Source organism: Scomber japonicus, chromosome 21, assembly GCF_027409825.1.
Source record: "Scomber japonicus isolate fScoJap1 chromosome 21, fScoJap1.pri, whole genome shotgun sequence".
NCBI lineage: Eukaryota > Metazoa > Chordata > Actinopteri > Scombriformes > Scombridae > Scomber > Scomber japonicus.
In genome coordinates, this window is record NC_070598.1 from 9,618,552 (window position 1) to 9,637,468 (window position 18,917).

At 37.3% G+C, this 18,917-nt stretch overlaps 1 protein-coding gene across 1 annotated transcript in view; it reads right to left on the reverse strand.

Moving 5' to 3' along the window:
• The window catches only part of drosha (drosha ribonuclease III), a 94,372-nt gene extending 91,619 nt beyond the window's left edge, over positions 1-2,753 (reverse strand). Inside the window, exons 1-3 of the mRNA XM_053342030.1 lie at positions 2,580-2,753; positions 803-1,658; positions 651-719 (exon numbers count right to left, since the gene is read on the reverse strand). Coding sequence (XP_053198005.1) covers positions 651-719; positions 803-1,656 — 923 coding nt within the window. The 5' untranslated portion in view covers positions 1,657-1,658; positions 2,580-2,753. The remainder of the gene's footprint in view (positions 1-650; positions 720-802; positions 1,659-2,579) is intronic.
• Positions 2,754-18,917: the final 16,164 nt, after the last annotated feature.

Sequence of the window (18,917 nt, forward strand, 5' to 3'; positions counted from 1 at the left end):
CTGAGGCCAAAGAAAGATGAATTGAGTTCCATCACAGGGAGTGTGGGATCCAGGGTTCTTGGAGTTTGTCCCATGCTAGGCTTTTTAAAAAATCTGTCCCCCAACTTTACTAAAGTGTGCTTGTGCTTATATTTTCTTCATCAACAATGACAATGATCAACAAAACACAAGTATTTATGGCAGACCATCAAGTAGTGCATTAAGTATTCTGTTTGGTCTGTAAAGTCAAAGCTTAACAGTAAAGATCCTGCAGTTTTGTTTCTGAGGCTGATATTTGCTTCTAGGATCATTCAGGATTGTTCAGCTTCAAAAGTACTTCCAGTTATCAGACACAGTATAGATACTCCACTGATCCCTGAAGGAAGTTATAATGAAGCCATTTCTTTACCAAAGAACATAAAAGCACTTCAAAGGACGTGGATTACAAAAGGAAAATATAATTGAAAAAGTAATCTCTATTGAATGTTTCAACTGCTGTAAAAAAGCAAAGACACCTTATTAATCTTACTGAACTTAAAAATACTAAACACAAAAAAAGACCAAAAAAATACAAGAGTTGTAAGAAAGCAAGTTGGACCAAAAGGTGAGACAAAGTTTAGGTAAGTATTTCACAGCAGTTTTTGTAAGACGAATAAGGGTCTGCATCATACCTGCGAGGCCTCTTTCTGTGCCTGTCAGGCGACTGGGATCTCCGACTTTCTCTGTGACGATACCTCTCTCTGTGAACACAAACACACAGCAGTGAGAAGGGGATTATTTCACAGAATAATCTCAATCAGAAGAGTTACTGCCGTCTGCCTACCTGCTGCGATCCCTGCTCCTGTGTCTGGGAGAAGTCCGGCCTCTATCATACTCGGACCTGTAACGTCCACCTGTGGCCTCTGGCCTGCTACGCCTGTCTGGACTCCTCCCGCGGTCCTTCCTGTCCCCAGGAAATTCCATTTTATGCCTATCACTACCGTAGGCATAGCTCTTCTGCCTGTGGTCATCATGGCGATATCCCCTTTCTGGAGACCTCCGGTTGTCCATGGGTTTCTCATACTTGTACTGTCCCCCATGCCTGAAGCTGTGGTCTGGTTTGAATGAGTTGGGGCTTTGGGTGTAACCAGGGCTGAAGGTCGGAGGAGGGAAGGGAGGGTGGGGGGGGTGAGGGTAGTTCATTGAGTATGGAGGGTGGTAGTTCATAGATTGAGAAGCCATGGGAGGAGGCATGGGTGGGTGTGGTAGTGGTGGTGGGGGCACGGAAGGCATCATGTAAGGGTGGTAGGCATTCTGAGCAGACACCTGGGAGCCTGCTGTAGGACCCCCTGCAGAGCAGGGCAAGGGTGGAGGTGGAAAGTTGGGTGGGGGTTCAGGAAAGCCCTGTCGGACAGGTGGCTTGGGGAAAGGCGGGCGGACTGGGCACGCGTTCAGAGAACTGGGAGTCTGGGAAGGTGGTGGAGGCGGATACTGCATGAAGTCAGAGTGCGGAGGCATGTAGCCGCTGTTTCCATGGTAGCCTGAACTGGGAGGATTTTGAGGATCGTAGTGGTATGGAGGTACGGGGGGCTGGGGAGGGGGAGGCCTCAAGTTGGTGGGTCGGTAGTTCTGTGGTGAGCTGTGCTGGCCAGGTGGTACCCCTCCTCTGGGACCCCCACGATCCTGATGGAAAGACATGACTGTGGACAGAATAATCACATTAGAACTGGTATCCACTCTTACACCACATGGATGAAACACAAGTAAATGCACCTAGATAAACAAGAGGTTTTATTTCACTCAGCTTACTTTAATTACTTGCAATGTACTTTTATTAACAGTGACACCGAGTCACAGAACAGGTTCAAAAGTATCTGACTCTAATTCTGAACTGTGGAATACTTGTTTCCAGTCCTGTATTAAAGTTGGTTTTCCTTTCAAATAGAGTTTCACATAGCAATGTCTTCTGTGGCTGCAGTTAGGGCTTTATTTAGATTATCCCTAAACCAGGAGTAGGGTTAATTTACTTTCACATTATGGGGAGAGGAAACATACACAACACTACTACTATGCACCTCACAACTATAACTCTTAAATGAGATCTTGATGTAAATGAAGCATCAGTAGAAAAAAGTAAGCTTTGCAAAATAACTAATTGACATTATTAAGCTGTTAATGTTGCAAGATTCAGAAAAATAACGAGATTTCATCAGCTTTCTCTTACAGGTTAATGTTACAAGTTTAAAACAAAAATGCAATGAGTTATGTTATATCACCATATAACTGAAGCTAAAAGTAGTATATAAAACGTTGGTGAATTATTTATTTGTGTAAATTAGCAGCGTGAACACCGTTAAATGAATTACTCTGCACAGATGTGAGCTTCAGCAGCATTAGCTCCAACAGAAGCCATCAAAACAGATGTTTAACCAAAACATGCAACAACTAACTTAATATTGCCGTTCAAAAGATAAACCAGTCACCCCGGATGGGTACTTTTATTTTTATTATTATTATTATTGAGCGAAAAGCTAGAGTAAACATCCATAGCTCCCCGGGTGACATGTTCATTTAGCAGGCTAGCTAGCACATCATAACAGGACACGTACGGAAGAAATTACCTTAGAAAATAAGGAGCAACTAGCAACAGACGTGTATCATTCCGTCTTTTAGTGCTGGTTCAAAACGCGTCCAGTCTTAGCTGTCTTCAGCGGGGTTAAATGTAACAGGGTTTAAATGATTTGTAGTAGTATGGAGAGTTAACGCTAGTAGATGGGTGTCACGCTGTCTGACTGCCTCTTGTTTCTGGTCGGAATGGTTACAGAGAGGCGCACGGAAGGACCAATCACATTCAGCGAGTTGGTCTTTGGCCAATCACAGAGTTCGAGGTTTCAGTGGGAAACTATGAGGGAAACTATGTGGAAGTAACAAAAATTAATTGATAAAAATGGAGGTCATGAAAATGAAAAAGTTTTTGGCTCTCAACGTGCAGCCATTTGGACTCTATTTTTCAATTCACATACATTTTATCACTTTTATTATTAATTCATTTTATCATCATTTTAATCACATTATATTTTGTTACTTCCACCCTTGAGGCCAAAAGTAATATAAAACACAGCCTCAAGAACTTATTTCTCTTTTTTGCTGGTCTTAAAACAATAGTACAATGTACAATCTTGTCTTCGGTTGATTATGGTGATATCATACATATCATACATGCCTCACCCTCCACTCTAAAGCAGGGGCAGGTTTAGGAGTTGACAAGGTCCAGGGCTAAATCCAGAGCACCAGAGCCAGGGACAGTTAGTTAATTATAGGCTACTGCATTGTATGACTACTGCAAACATTAGTAGATTTTTTTTGTCTTCATCAGCAATTTTCCAAAAACAGTAAACATAACATCAAGGAATTAGTTCAAAAGAGTTCACGTCTCAGGATATTTTAACATTATCTGTAGGCCTACCACTTGTACACACAAATGGAACGAGCTTCAGAAGATTTTAAAACTGGATTCTCTTATTTCATTTGAACTTTTTAAAAGGTTGTATTTGTGTGTTCTCAATCATGCTCTTAATGTGCAATGTTTGAATTATGTTAATCTATTTCTATGTGTGATTTTTTTGTACACAGGTCTCTCTTCAAAAAGAGATTCACATCTCAGTGAGACTACCTGTTTATATGAAGGATTAAATAAAAGATTTGTTGATATTGATAACGAATGTGATTTTTGTATCTAAACATCAATTTTCAGTATTCATTGTCAGTATACATCAGGACTCTGGGATATATGAGGAGTATGTACTCAAATCAACTATTCAGTGAAGCTGGAAGGCAAGGATGTCATACTTTACTGAGAAAATAAAAAACAGAAAGTTCAACGGACTATCAGTTTAACTGGAAAATGTTCACATCCATGAATCAAAGTAGACCAAGGTGTCACCAATCATTTGGATTTTGCATGATTGAATTTTGAAAGTATTAAGTCTATCCAATGTATAAACAATGAGAAATGTGCACATACTGTTAGTGTGCTCCAAGATTTTTTTTTTGCCTACATTTCTGTTAATTTATTTATTTATTTCTGATTATTTTTATCCTTTGGCAAGTTACCATATTGACTGTATCAACAAATTGAAAGTGAAGTCACATCTTTATTTCATTAAGGTGCCTAACTGTTTTCCATTTGCTATTGTTTTAATGTTACACATGAATAAGGTGGTGAAGGAAGGGGAAAAAAGATCACTGTAGTGTATAAATAATATAATATAGTAATGCAGTTATTTGGTTAAGAATTTTTTTAAAACATTTAAAACTAATTCAAAACATTTAGTGATGTATCTGCGTTGTTAAATTATTGTATCCTACTAAAAGCCTGTAATGTGTCGATCCTGTCATCTAAGAAAAGCTACTTAATTGAATTAAAATTAATTGTCTTTAATTCACTCAATTGTATTCTCCCAGACAGGGCTAATTATTTTCTGACTTTTTAAATACATGCTGTATCACATTTATTAATTTTACACATTTAACATTTCTGTTGCGCAGTAGCCATCATTAAATACAGCATCAATGTATTTAATTGAAAAAACTGCTTTATTACAAGATAATTATTGTTAACAGAGGATTGATATAAGTAATGAAGTGGCTTGGTATGTCAGAAGATTAATGGAAGGTTATCAGCTAGTTCAGGTTAAGGCTCTCATCTCACATTCACTTCATTTACATTACATTAAAAAAAGATTATAAATATTTAAGAATTGTATTTACTACATGTACTGTGAATGTGTCTTGTAGCCACTAGAGGGTAGCATAGGAATATTCTGAAACTGCCTTACAATAAATTGATGCAGCATTACCATGGAAACATCACACATCATTTCCAGAATGAATGAGGCAGAGACTGCGCCACAGATCAAACATAGTGTACATGTATTTCTTAAGGCTAAACTCTATTAATGCATTCTTAAAGAACCTGGGGAGCATTTCGGCCTGAATCCATTCAGCATCTCCTGTATCATTCTGAGGGGGAACCTATTAGACATCTGCTCCTTATTGATCTAACCCTGTCTCAGGAGATGCTGGCCTGAATACATGACTCATAGCCGAGTTGTTAACCTCACTCCGTTGTAACATTTTGTGCCTCCTGCTGTGATGTTATGCAATGCACATTCCAGTTGGAATAAATCAGTATGAAAGACCAAGGTTAAAGTGCATAAGCCCACACAGTTTGCTTGGAGGAAACACCTACATGCTCTTCAAATCACTTATCATGTAGCTTGGAAGATTGGGTGTAAAAACTTCTAAATTGTTAGTTATAGACCACATAACAATGCCGCTGTGTTATAAAGCCATAAAAAAAATAACTTTTTTCAAACTAAGGCAAAGAATTTGACAGCTGTGCGCCTCAACCCCTTCCAGCACCTTTGGGATGAACTGGAACACCTATTTATTTTAATTATCCTGATATGAGTCTAAGCTGACTTGTTTAACTTGACTAACAATACAATGCACCCAGATGTTCAGTTTATCACAGTCATCACAACTGAGAATCTGGAACTAGGTATGTTTTGTGAAAAATGAACAACTAACCATTTTCATCAATTGCTCAACATCAGTGCCCAACCTGTCAAACACTCCTGTAGTTGAATGGGAGTAAAACCCTGCGGCCTATCTCCAAAAGCTGGAAGAAAGCCTGAACCCAGAAAACTGGAGGTTGATTTAGCAACATATGGCTTTATGGATATGGATTTAGAATTAAATGTTCAATAATCTCATTTACAAAAGAGTGGGAAGACATTTGTCTTCTCTATAAACAAGACTGTTAATTGTTGAAGGGCAGTATTCCAGACACTGATACAAACAAAGACATACAGTATGAGTTACATCTGTTAATTGGAAAGTTAGAGCTCTGCCAACCTCTGATTAACAAAAGAAGTAAAATAGCTTTTCTTTTCTACATTACTATACTTATAATATGCCTGGAGACACTGAGCTTGAAGTTTTCAGGTGATGTCAAAAGTTAGAGCTAAGAGTCGGCCTTGAAGGACAGTTTTTCAAGTCTGTCTTAGTGCCAAGGTCCCTCTTTTTGTTACCATACTTCCACTGCAGCTCAACAGAGGAAACAAAGAGGGAATTTTGTCCGCCAAAGCCTCATATAAACCTTCAAAAGTATTTTTGCACAGAACAACTGTGTGGACAAACTGTGGATTTTAGTTCCCATCACTTATATTGAAAGCACATTTGATGGGGATTTTTTAATAGCCAGGATGGACAGGAGGAATAATCACAGCAAGGAAAAAGGTCTTTCAGTTTTCATATGGGCATTTGACTGCTGTTTTAAGACAGACTTGAAAAATTGTGGACCTATCCTTTAACTGATATTTAACTGACACAGAAACAGAAAGTGGGGTTAAAGAGCAAGGTAAATGCCTAAATAAAAAAGAACCATGGCAACCATGGTCGGCTGAAATTGGATTGCCAATTTTGCCATTTTTTTTTGGAGAGGCACAGTGCAGTAGCTCTCAACAAGCACCAACCCCTTTTACAAAAAGGTTCTATTTTTTGGCCATATTGTGTAGTCAGAATGAAGGTGATGCAAAAAATGCCACTGTGATTACATTTGTAGAAATCATATTTTTAAAAAATATGTTGATTTTATTATTATTCTTATATCAAATGGCTGTATTTTAAGAAGAAATAAGTAGACGGCGATGAACCTATATTTTAGAGTGGAATCTCCCTTTAAACAGTCAGCCACCCCATTTGAATTTAGCTCATCAATATGTCTTCTGATGACCAGTCTCTGGGGTGATTAACATATGATTTGGCTTTTTCTTGCCAGTGCACCTCACATTACTCATCACTGTGTTCCGCTTTAATTTCACTCTGATGTTTTCAATCATCCCTAAACACAAAAGAGAAATATTGACACATATAAATGCCACGCATGCCATGCCAGAGATAAAAGCAACCGACTTTATGAACATATACTTACATCAGGCTTCATGGTTTTTCTCTGACAGCAACAGAACTCCATTATGAGTCACCTCAAGTTGCCTTCAGAGGCATTAATATACTCTGCCTTGAAGAAGAAAAAAAAGAAAAAAGGTAATGTTTGCAAGAGAACTGAAACACCACGCATCACCTTCACCTGACAAGTGCTTTTAAAAATTCATTAGCAAAAAAATTAATTAAGATCTAGGAAGTTATCTTAGGGGGGAAAAGGGGATGGGATAAATTGTAAAGCTTGTTGTGATAATAAACTTTCAACATCATCAATGAAAGAAAAGTTACATTTCTATAAAACAATTCCTCAAGGGCGAAGTGTCACATTAAGACTTATGCAAGTTAGTTCCAAATTAAATGGAAATGCTGCAGTAACTAGAGTGTGACCTTGCATTGTGCCGTTGAAATAACAACGCTACGACCAAGAACAAAAGGCAGACTGCATTTTTCTCTTGAGCCGACAAACATGTCGCAACTATTGAGTATACCTTCACCCGATAATGATTCATTCCAGCTGAAAACGCCAAAGAGAAATGGTGTTATTTGGTGTTTGAGTGATACAGTGGGGAAGTGGAGAGTAATGAATACCAAAGCAATGCTGAGCCAGTGGATATTTATATGAAACAGGCTCACCCTAATGAAATAGAGGAGCTTTGAGGTGACAAGACTCATCTGATAAAACTATCACATGTTGCTGTAATTTACACAGTAACAGAATAAAACAATCTTACATGTCACTTTTATAGTTTTCAAAATACAATGTGTGAGATGTCTGAAATTGAAATCATAAGAGCTGCAATTTTACATTAATTATTCTATTACTTTATGACTGTTTGCAGCAGAAGAAAAAAAAATCTGATCAATAGAGTATAAAGCAAATGTAAAATAAATATATAAGAGGTGTATCAGCTCATCAAAAGCTCACTGTGGCCTTAATTATAAGCAAATGAGACACACCTAATTCATAGTAAATGTACTAATGCACTTTATTGCATCCTGTACTGTATGTGCTTTTCTCCCATTAATGAAAAAATACCTTTCTTTAGTGCACTGAAATAAAATATCCAATGTGAAGAGGCATTGTATGTATGATAAATTCTCAAGTCATGAAAGGAAAAGGCACATGGAGAGTACAGAAGCATATACAGAAAGAGACTGAGGAGAATAGAGCTTTCTTGTAAAGAACACTGCCCTTGTCTGCAAGAAAATTACCTTTTGAGGGGTTAAACCAAAGACCTCAATGACATCCACAATGGTAATTTCATAGGCACACTACACTTATTGTCTCATTACAATCCACAGTTGAATGAGCACTTACAAAAAATGAATTTATTGAATTATGAGGCAGAAGAGTTTTCGAAAAGAATTTTATAGGAAAGGGAGATGTTACTATTATTTATCTGTGAGGCTACACCAGACATTTTCCATACAGAGCAGAATGTTGGGCTCATGTGAGTTATAACAGAGAAACATATGACATATGATCAGTGAATGCTTTCATGAATTCAAAGACTTTCACAAAAAGGCAGTGTGAGATGGCAGAGATGATTGAACATGTGCTTCCTGACCAAGGTATAGATATTGGAGAAGCAGGAATATAACAATAGGGCAAGTCCAAACCCAAATACTAAAGAAAAATCATCTGGCTATATTCTCACTTTGTGTCTCCCACACCTTACATCTTAAGGTGTGCATGCTGCCCAGAAGTATCAACATTTTTTTCATACACGTGTTAGTGCAGGCACAGAGCTACAGACCATCTACAGTACAAAGAGAAAACAAGTTGCTCTTTGCATCGCCTCTCCAATACCAGAGTGCCAATGACCTTGTGTTATGAAGGCTCTTGATAACATAGTCAAGACATGCAGTCTCAACACTGAGGCCAGATCAGAAGCTAGTGGGCTGAAAAACTAACTGTGACTCAATGCTATTGTCCTCCTCACTGTCTGACTGAAAGTACTGCAATGCATTGAGAACAGGAATTCTGTCAGTGATAAATGTCATGGCTATGGATACTGGATCACTACATATATGATGCCCACAGGCTAAGAACAAGACAGAAAACAGGCTGAGAAGAAGACAAATCTCAAGGCAATGGCCATAAAATGTGTTGTGCACAATTAAGACCCCAAGTGGAAGAAACATATTGATTTGATGACCACTTGACCTTTCCTCTAGTGCCACCACCATACCTTTTCATTTCCTTTTACACTCTGTTTTCCATTTTCCATTTTCAAATTTACAGCAGCTTATTTTGTAGTTGGTATGTATTCTTAGTTAAAAAATCTGCTATATCATTTGTTTTAATTGAAGAGGTCAATATATATTTAAATTCTATTTTAAGTTATTCATTAATATCAAGAATATTCCCATTAAAATTACATTTAGACTGTAAAAGATGGCCTTTAGCACATTTCTTACAGAGGTTAGCAGTCGTATGCATATCTGCACAGTGTTATATTTTCACAGCTCACTGTCAGTAAATATTGTACGATAAGTACAGAGTTGCAAGCCTGCTAAGGTAAAGTTATTTAAAGTCTTGAATGGGTCAATTGGGTTCTGGAAGTGGGTTTGCAGCACTTGCGAAGGATTGGCAAGGCCTGGGGTGATAAGGTAATGGGGCCCAATGTGATATCTCTGATGGCACCACTGCCACTTAATGATATATAGCACATAGTGTACTGGAGATAGATTGACTGCATAAGTAATTTTCCCTTTTGAGGGCGTTTGATTTTCAGGTGTTTGATTTGATTGACTAGAGCAGCAGTAAAAGAGGTGAAAGCAGCATCTCAGCTTATCTTCATCTCAGTGACATTGAAAAGACAGTTTTTTTGTGCATGTTTTTTTTTAATGTGCTTGTTCAGCTGTTTTGTCTCCCCACTGAATAGGTCTGTGTACTCCTCGCTGCACTTTACTGTCTTCAAAAAATCTACAGCAAGTCCAGCTGACTATACAGTACAGTACAGTATACTTTACCATAATGATATACAGGATAAAAATGGATGAGAATATTTACAGTGCACATTGATTCGTGTTGAATAGTATCAATAATTAATCAAGGTCGCAAAATTAAAAGGAGCACTTTTCTGAAGTGATTTTTGATTTTCACCATTGGAACAAGGCCACATCCTTGCTGCATGACAAAACACAACATGTGGTTCTGGTCTTTGCATTTACTGTACATGCACACTTTGCATCTGTGCATCTAATTATGTTTTCAAATTTACATGATGTTTATGGTAGTTTCTTAGTTTTGATGCCCACATTACCTTGATGTTAATGCTCATGGAGAAGCTCTATCTATCTCCCTCTTGCAAAAAAAAGATTATATTCAAAAATAGTGAAATGGTAAAAAAGCTTAATGTCTTTTCCAGGCAGTGCATCTTTTTGTCCTGGCATAGAGGCTTTTTGCAGATTGAGATTTACATATATGTCAACATGATTGTGAGCAGCTGTGGTTCAAGAGGTAGAGCAGGTCGTCCAATTTAAAGATCGGCGGTCCGATTCCCAGCTCCTCCAGTCACATGTTGAAATGTCCTGGGGGCAAGATACCCCAAATTGTTCCTGATTGCTGCACTTGCACCCTGCGTGGTAGATTGCCATCATTGATGTGTGTGTGTGTGTGAATTGATGAATATGGCTTGTAGTGGTCGGTATTTTTATATTTGCTTTCTTGCTGAGGTTTTGATGAGAAGACCAATACTACTCTCATTTATGTATCACAGACTGTGACATCACTTATAAGTTTACAGTGGAGCTCAGAGTAGCAGCTTCTGGATGCTGCTACTGGTTGCCGTGCTACTAACTAGTAGAGCTATTTTAGTTAAATTGCGCTAACAGTGAAGTCAGTGAAACAGTGAAGTTAAATATATCTTGTATCCAACAGTAAAATATTTAAGATTTCAGAAAAGCATACTGTACATTTGAAGATTGTGGAGTTTTCAATGAAGGATTACATTTAAGTCTTTGGTTAAAAGACCACATCAGTCACAGTATTTCTTATAAATAAAATAAACAGCTTATAAATAAATTAAACTGCTTTTTCAGATGGCAGTTTATTTTGAGAAAAAGCACCATTCTTTTCTTTTGACTAGAACCGATTATTCTGATGTTGCCTGCAACCAGAAAAAGTAGCTTCCGTGGAGATGTTAATGTCATTTTCTTGAGAAACATGCCGCTTGTTAGTTGGCATTTATCATCTCGTTCACTGTGCAGTGCAGCGCCTGTGCATACATGGAAACACATAATTACCAAAGGCAACATGCGGAGACCATAACACATTTTTCATGTGATGCATTTCATTGGAGTGCTGGGAAGAGCAAATTAATTTCGTAGAAAAATAAGGGTCAGGGAGTTTACTTTGATGTACCTGGTACAAGTACCGAGGCGTTCTTTAATGCTGTGATTACATCTCATAACCTTAGTTGCCCAAAAAGCATTTAGTTAAATGCAGCTGGTATAAGAGTTTTGCTTTTGTTGTTTCACCTGACATTCGCATAAAATGTGGAGGATTCAGTCCAATTGCTGGTGGCTTCATGTCAACATTTTTTCAGTACCATTTCATTTAAACTAAGGGAAGACATTAACTGGAATCTACTTAAAGGAACCATCTGTGTAGTGTTCACCTTGGATAGCAGTATGATATTAACAAAGTTACACTTATATATAGATACACGGCTGCATACACTAAATTTAACTGGTTCGTAACCCCTGAATTCAATAGTGGTTTACGAAAAGGAAATTATTACCTGTAAACATACATATACAGTACAGCAAAATTTAGTACATTCCCTCATCAACATCACTAAAATCTTAATTACAAAACCTGTCCATCAAGCAAATCAAGCACACCTTCTCTAAGGTCTAAGGTAGAGGCATTAGAGGGGCTAAAGCTACATGATGGACAGGGACAGTATGAGTTTTATTTTAAGCTGAGAATGAGCTACATAGACATTCTGAATAACCTGGCATTGCAAGGAACCATCATTACCGAGAGACATTTAAACAGGATTTTGAGAGTCAGGTTCTAGAGAAGGTGCGCTCGATTTGCTTACCCAGCTGTCCAGGAATTACATTAATATTAGTAATTAGTATTTCGTGCGCATGTTATAGCTATATTGTGGCCACAATTTAATTTTTTTTTTGACCATGTCACCAGAGGGGCTCCGTATGTATGTACAGTATCTGGTACTCTTTGAAAAGTCTTTTCATTGGAGAGTCAGAGTCCTATATTCAATCAGATCTTCTTTCTCTGGCTGTTTTTAATCATTGCTAAAGTAGGTGAGAAGACAAAAGCATGGCTTTATGCAGCCACCATCACACAAAAAATGATAAAATCAGCCCAAGAAAGGCAAAAATACAAAAAAACAGGATGAAAGGATCAACACAAAAACTACTGTGAATGACATGAAGTACTTTTGTAATCAACAATTCCACCTTCCTGACATTGGCCAATACTTTTGTAAGGTCAGTATTGTGCGCAGTGATGAATTCAATAGGTGCTGCAGATATTTCAGCTACATTCAATTTAGTTTGCCCTTGATTTGAAGTTGAGAATGAGTCATAAAAGTACTAACTGCAACCTGACCTCTCTATTCATAAGAAAAGGTTGTTTTGTTATTTCATGGTGACACAAAATACAGAAATAATAATAAACTGTTGCTATTTCACCAAAAATGTTAATGGGTTATGCACACACGAAACAATAATTAAACTGTTATAAAATCTCATTAACAGAAATCCAAATAGACTTATATGGGAAGGATTCTGTTTCACCAAGGTGTCGATTCAAAATCACATCTGTCAGCTTATCAAACTAGGAAAACTTGCCATGTGTCTATTTGATACAATCGTGATGTTAAGTGTGTTTTCTGAACTCTTACAAAGAGGGTCAGTGGTCTCCAGGACTCCAAACAAAACACTTGGGTTTGAAAAAGTGGTTGTGTTTGAACAATGGATGTAGCTGATTATAGAACAAGATAATTTATAAAAGAGACATACATTTGGAGTTTTAAGGCTCCGTGTAAGATTCACTGCTCTTTTAGGACTGCAAGATCACTGCACCCAGACATTCAAAGATGCAATTTGTGGCATAGTGAATGTATAATTTGGACATTCACTATGTCCAAAAAGGACATTAACAGGCTGTTTGTGATTTTCTGACAGTTATATACTGATATAATGAATGCCTATAATAAACATGGTGAAAGTTGCATAACAGGTGGTAAACGTATATAAAAATGTCACCTGCGTTTCGAAAAGCAAGGGTTTCAGTTTGCTCTAAACACTCTGTTTGCAAAGTTACATCTACATTCCTGTGATAATGTCAGATCTGTCACATAATTATTTTAAGTATTCTTTGTTGCTAAGGTGTTTTGCATTGTGCACTCACATATTTCAGATGTGTACAGATGTATTTAACATTCTGAGTCTGTCTGATACCAGGCATGATTAATCACCTAGCAGCTTTGAATAACACAAAAGGCACTTTTTTCCCTTAGTATTATTAGAGTGCTGCTGTGAACATTTTGAACACAGATGTCATGCTGTTGAACAAACAACATATGAGATTCATGCTTCCTGGTTGCATTTTCTTTATGGAGTTTAATTGTTATTTGAAAAAAATGAAACCTGATTTGAACTGGAAATGACAATGAAAGCCATCATCTCAAAGGAATCAGAATGATAAGTCATTCACCAGCAACATAAGTGGCACATTTGCTTCAATCATTCCTCTAGTCGCTGACCCTGACAACTGAGCATCTGACATTTTGACCTCATTCTCACAAACCATACATTTATTGTAAGCTATTCAAGAGTTCTGGCTTTGTCATTACTAACTGAAACAAGAGTTATACCAATCACATTAGAACAGGACAGCACAGGCAGCACTGTGATGGCAACGCTTTTGGCCCTTAACAGAATGCAATTACTGCTGCTGAGTGAGAGGTTACAAAGGAAGAGGGTAGACGCCTCGACAATTTTCTAGATAGCTGAGCGGCTGATAGACAAACCTATTTTTTTTTCTCTCTGAACAGGAGCAGAGCCCAGCATGCAACCGTGCTTTCTCCCATTCTGTTCTCATTATACACCTCCACCTTCAAGCACGTCTCTGTATCCTGTCATCTGCGGATATTTACAGATAACTGTGGTGGTTGGGTGTATCAGAAGTATACTTTGTTAGGTGGTTGGTTTAGTTGGAGGATCAATCCACCTCTGAGGAAAAGAAACATGTATGCATACTGTACAAATAATGGTACATCAAGCTGAAATTTCTCAAAGATATCATTTTGAGACATAAAACTTAAAAGTTGAGTTTAAACCACTTTTTCAAAAATTTTGCTTATAAAAGGAAGTTTACAAATTGGCCTAAAATTACTTTAAAAAACAGTTAAGCTAATAACCTCCCGACTTCAGCTCCTCAGGCTCACAATCCCCTCACGTAATTCACACAAAGAAAGGCAATGAGTGTATTCTCCAAAATGTCAAACCTTTCTTAAATTGATCTTTTGACACTTGAGATCACTTTTATTTGGATTAACTTGAAAAAAAGGTCTTTGTCAGGCACACATGTAAAAAGCCAGTAAGATACCTAGCACACTCTGCACTTGCATCCCCAAGAGTATGTAGCTGATACTCTAATCCCTAACTCATTATAAGAAACCAGGAGACACTTGATGTGGAAGAAATCTTATCACTGCAATAGCCAAAAATAAACTGGTGGATTGAGTGTGTTCTCCTGTTGTGACTGTAATTTAAAGAGTAACTCCACTATTTTAACATTTAAAGTGTAATCAGTCCCTTCAGTCATAATGTCCTCCAGCTTTCAGCTTTGACATGGAGGCAAATTTATAATAGCTTATATCACAAACTGAGAACATCAAATTTAAAACCTGCATTTACCAAACAGCTGGTCCTGTGGTGCAGTCACAACAACCTGGAGCTGAACACGTTAAAAACTGTGGAGATGCCAGTGGACTTCAGCCCTCCCTACCACACTCAACATCACTGTTTCGGCCGTGGCATCTTTCAGGTTTCTGGGATGTACAATCTTCAAGGACCTGTGTGGCAGTCCAACATCAGAAAGGCCCAGCAGAGAATGTACTTCCTGAGCCAGCTCGAGAAATACGACCTACAGTACCGCAAGAGCTGCTTATCTAGTTTTACAGTCTAGTCATTGAGTGTGTTCTCTGCACACCCATCACTATCTGGTTTGGATCGGCCACCAAACAGGGCAGGAGTCACACTGACCTGCCCAGCATCCATGATCTGTACACCTTAAGAGATAGGAAAAAGGCTTACACCCTGGACATAACCTGTTCTAAGTTCTCCCCTCTGGGAGGTGCCACAGAACACTGTTCACCAAAACACTTACATGAACTCACTGTGGATCTATGCAATAACCCAGGAACAGTAAAATACCCACTGTACCTACAAATCATATTCATGTTAGTCTAAAAACACAAAATGTGCAATACACTTCACTCATAACCCTTCATATATATTTGAACAGGCCTTATATACTGTACATAACTTTTTACCAATCATATAATATTTATCTCTTCACTGCTTCTACTCTTCACTTCTTAGAACTATTGTATCTTGTTCAAAGTTCACAGAAACGTTCTCACCTGTATATAGTAATAGATATTACACACTGTTGCCCATAAAGTTGGAATTATTTTGTTTTCAGACACATTCCTCTTTTTATTTTCTATTTATATACATCAGTACTCACCTTTGACCAGGTACAATGAGATTGATCAATACAATTTTGAGAATATATACGCTTTATCTATCAAGAATAAATCACATTGTCACAATCATTTTATAAGAAGAAGTAAAAAATATGTTATTCCAACTTTATGGGCAACACTGTATAATAGATAGACACATCTATTATATAATATTCATTTTAGACCATGAGCTTTGTATGAGCAGTCATGCCTGCTACACATGCTTTTGCAAATTAACATTCAGATCAATCTCAGTGGTGCATGTGTGCATGGACTTATTAAGCAGGAATTGCCACTGGGCTGTGCAGCAATGTTACTGGAGCTGAAAGCAATAAGGTTTACATAAAGATCTGTGACTGGGTGCTGAAGCACAGCAGAACTGAGATATGTTGCAGGCAAAAGATTAGTCAAGTATCATGGATCCTGAATAGATAAAGTTTGCCTTGTTAATTTGACTAAGAACTAACTAACTAACTAAGAAAAAACATATAATATAGTCATCTATTTAAATGACAGATATTCCTATCACATTAAAAATGCAAGTCAGTTGGTTTCAAGTCTTTCGTGAGTGTATTAACCTTGTAAACTGAAAACCTGTATTGATTTTTGCCCATTGCATGCTGAGAGCAGCTCTGTTCTTCTCCAGTGACCCTGGAGAAGAATACATGGTTACAGAAATAGATTGATGGACGAAGACATTAGCTTTACCACTTCTCTATAAGGTCATGCTTAATACAAACATGACCTGATGCATTCTTTATCCTCGCTTAATACTTTAAATATCCAGTGTCCAACTACGATTCATGAAATTCCTACACATTTCAAGGAAATGGTTTTACTCATGCCTTATACTGTATAAAGTATGTTACACTTGTATGAAAGTCAATATGAGACACTGAGATGATCATTTAGAGAAAAGTTTAACTGTGGATATTCTACACTCATAAATACACAAATAGTTTTATTGATTTTCATTATGACCATAAAAAATCAAGTCTGCAACATTTTTTGGGAAAGTTGATAAAATCTGTCTTTTCTTACAGCACAGATTCCCTTCAGCAAGCCATTTCTGGAGCTATTCTCATAAAAAGGGCATTATTAATGACCACATACTAATACTACCTAATGAATAATGCAACTTCCCTTAAGCCTGCATGTTTTGAGTCTCACTAAAGACACAGCAGACAATTGGCTGTAAAATGTGTTGAGCACACACACTGCTTGGCAATTACAGAGGAAAAGATTATCTCCAAAAATGTATTTCAGCCATTCCTGAAATAAATTTCCTTTGGAGGGCTGGAAAGGCTGTTTAGCTGATGTACAATGTAAAAGAGTCTGATCGTGAATGAAAGAAGAACCTGAGATTAAGATTTCAAAAGGATGTTGCAGAATGGCAAGATCATGTCCAGGTTTCCTAACAAAGTAGCCAGATGGTCACTAGCTTAGCCTTAGCTTAGCTTTCCAGTGCCCTGCTTTTCTTATCATTCTGATTATTTTAAATAAATAAGAAAATGTCACTTATTATCAACGGAATTACCACTTTTCTTAGTACAGTAGGACATGTTTTTACCAAAGTCTTTTACCAAATCTTCTCCATTTTTAAAAACACACTCTCTTCTCAAGACACGGTGAGCCAATTCATTGAGCAGTAGCAAGTAGACCAGGTGCATGTGCGTGCTAGATCTAGAGATGTAGTCATTTTTAATACGTGTAAACATCTGACATGATTAAATAAAAAAAATAATAATTGTATAACATTATCTTTTCTGTTTTTATAAAGTGAATTGCATTTTCATCATCATTGTTCATATTTCCCAGCACAAAATGCTAGTTGGCATTTGTGCATATTGGCTAATGTGTGGTCCAAGGCACTTTTTTTGGAACTTGTTTATTTCAGCATTTTGGCATCGTGCAGACAACAAAAATACAATTAATTATAATGATTAATTAATAATAAAGCCTCCTTCTTTGGTATTGTATGACATTGGAATCCTGTATCACAACACTATCATCATTGTGATAAACTGACCACAGTCTATTAAGAGCATAATTCATAATGCTCCTCCAGTATTGATGAGCTTTGATCAGCTTTGCTCTGAACAAATCAGTAGAGCTTCAAGGTCTGCTTCAAGGGGAAAGAGTAGCAACCCTTAATGAGGCTCTGCCTTTGCACAATCTTTTTATTTTAAAGCCATTAAAGCAAGTAATAATCTACCGGTCAATCTTAAAACATGCATAGATTTCCATATGTTCTTCCATGAAGCTAAAAAATGGATTCTAAGTAACCAGTCTTGTCATCATTAATGTGAAATTTTGACAACCTGTTTTTATAACTTTGGACAGACAGGGGAACAGGCAGAACTAATTTCCGCATTCAGGGGATGGCAGTAGAGGAAATCATTTCTAAATGCTCTTAACAGTCTTCTCATTAGAACTGAAAAACAGGATCTCCGGTATTTATCTGAAATATGTAATAAAATCAGGAGAAACAGGATAGCATCTGTCAGTAGTTGAAAAGAGATCAGACAAGCAAAACGAAGAGATTATAGACCACCAAAACCTTGTCCTTAAAGATAGAGATGAATCAGGAAATCGAATCTGCAATTGAAAGCATACTGATAACAAAATGTATAACATAACATTTCAGTTCTTGCATTATATTGTTAAGTACATGTCCGACCCACTTTGACATCTGTCAATATTTTGTTTATGTAATGGTTGAAGTGGGAAGTCTGCTTTTTTTAGTTCAGTTCAGTTCAGTACAGTCTATTAATTTGTTCCATCAGAGGCAATTTCAACAAATGCTGGGTGCATGAAACATTTTCTACAGTCTGTGCTGTATGTCCTGTTATTTTCTGACAAGTACCATCAACAACAAACTGACCCTTTTCACCCAGAAGGCATAGGAAAGAATCAGTACACTATACTATAGTCTCCTTGAATCACTGACATTGACAGTAAACATATTTATGAATAAAAACCTAATCTGAAATGTAAACTGTGATGTTGCATTTATAGCCTACTGTAGCCTATAGGATCATAGTGTCCAGTAAAAGCTATGTAACTCCATAATTGGTGGTGCATGCTAACATGTTCTAATGAGTACTAAACACAGCTGAGGCTGATGGGATTGTTATTGGTTTTATATGTTTGGGCATAAAACAAAAAACTGGACAAATTAATATTTGATGTGATGATGGAGCTAGTAACTAGATC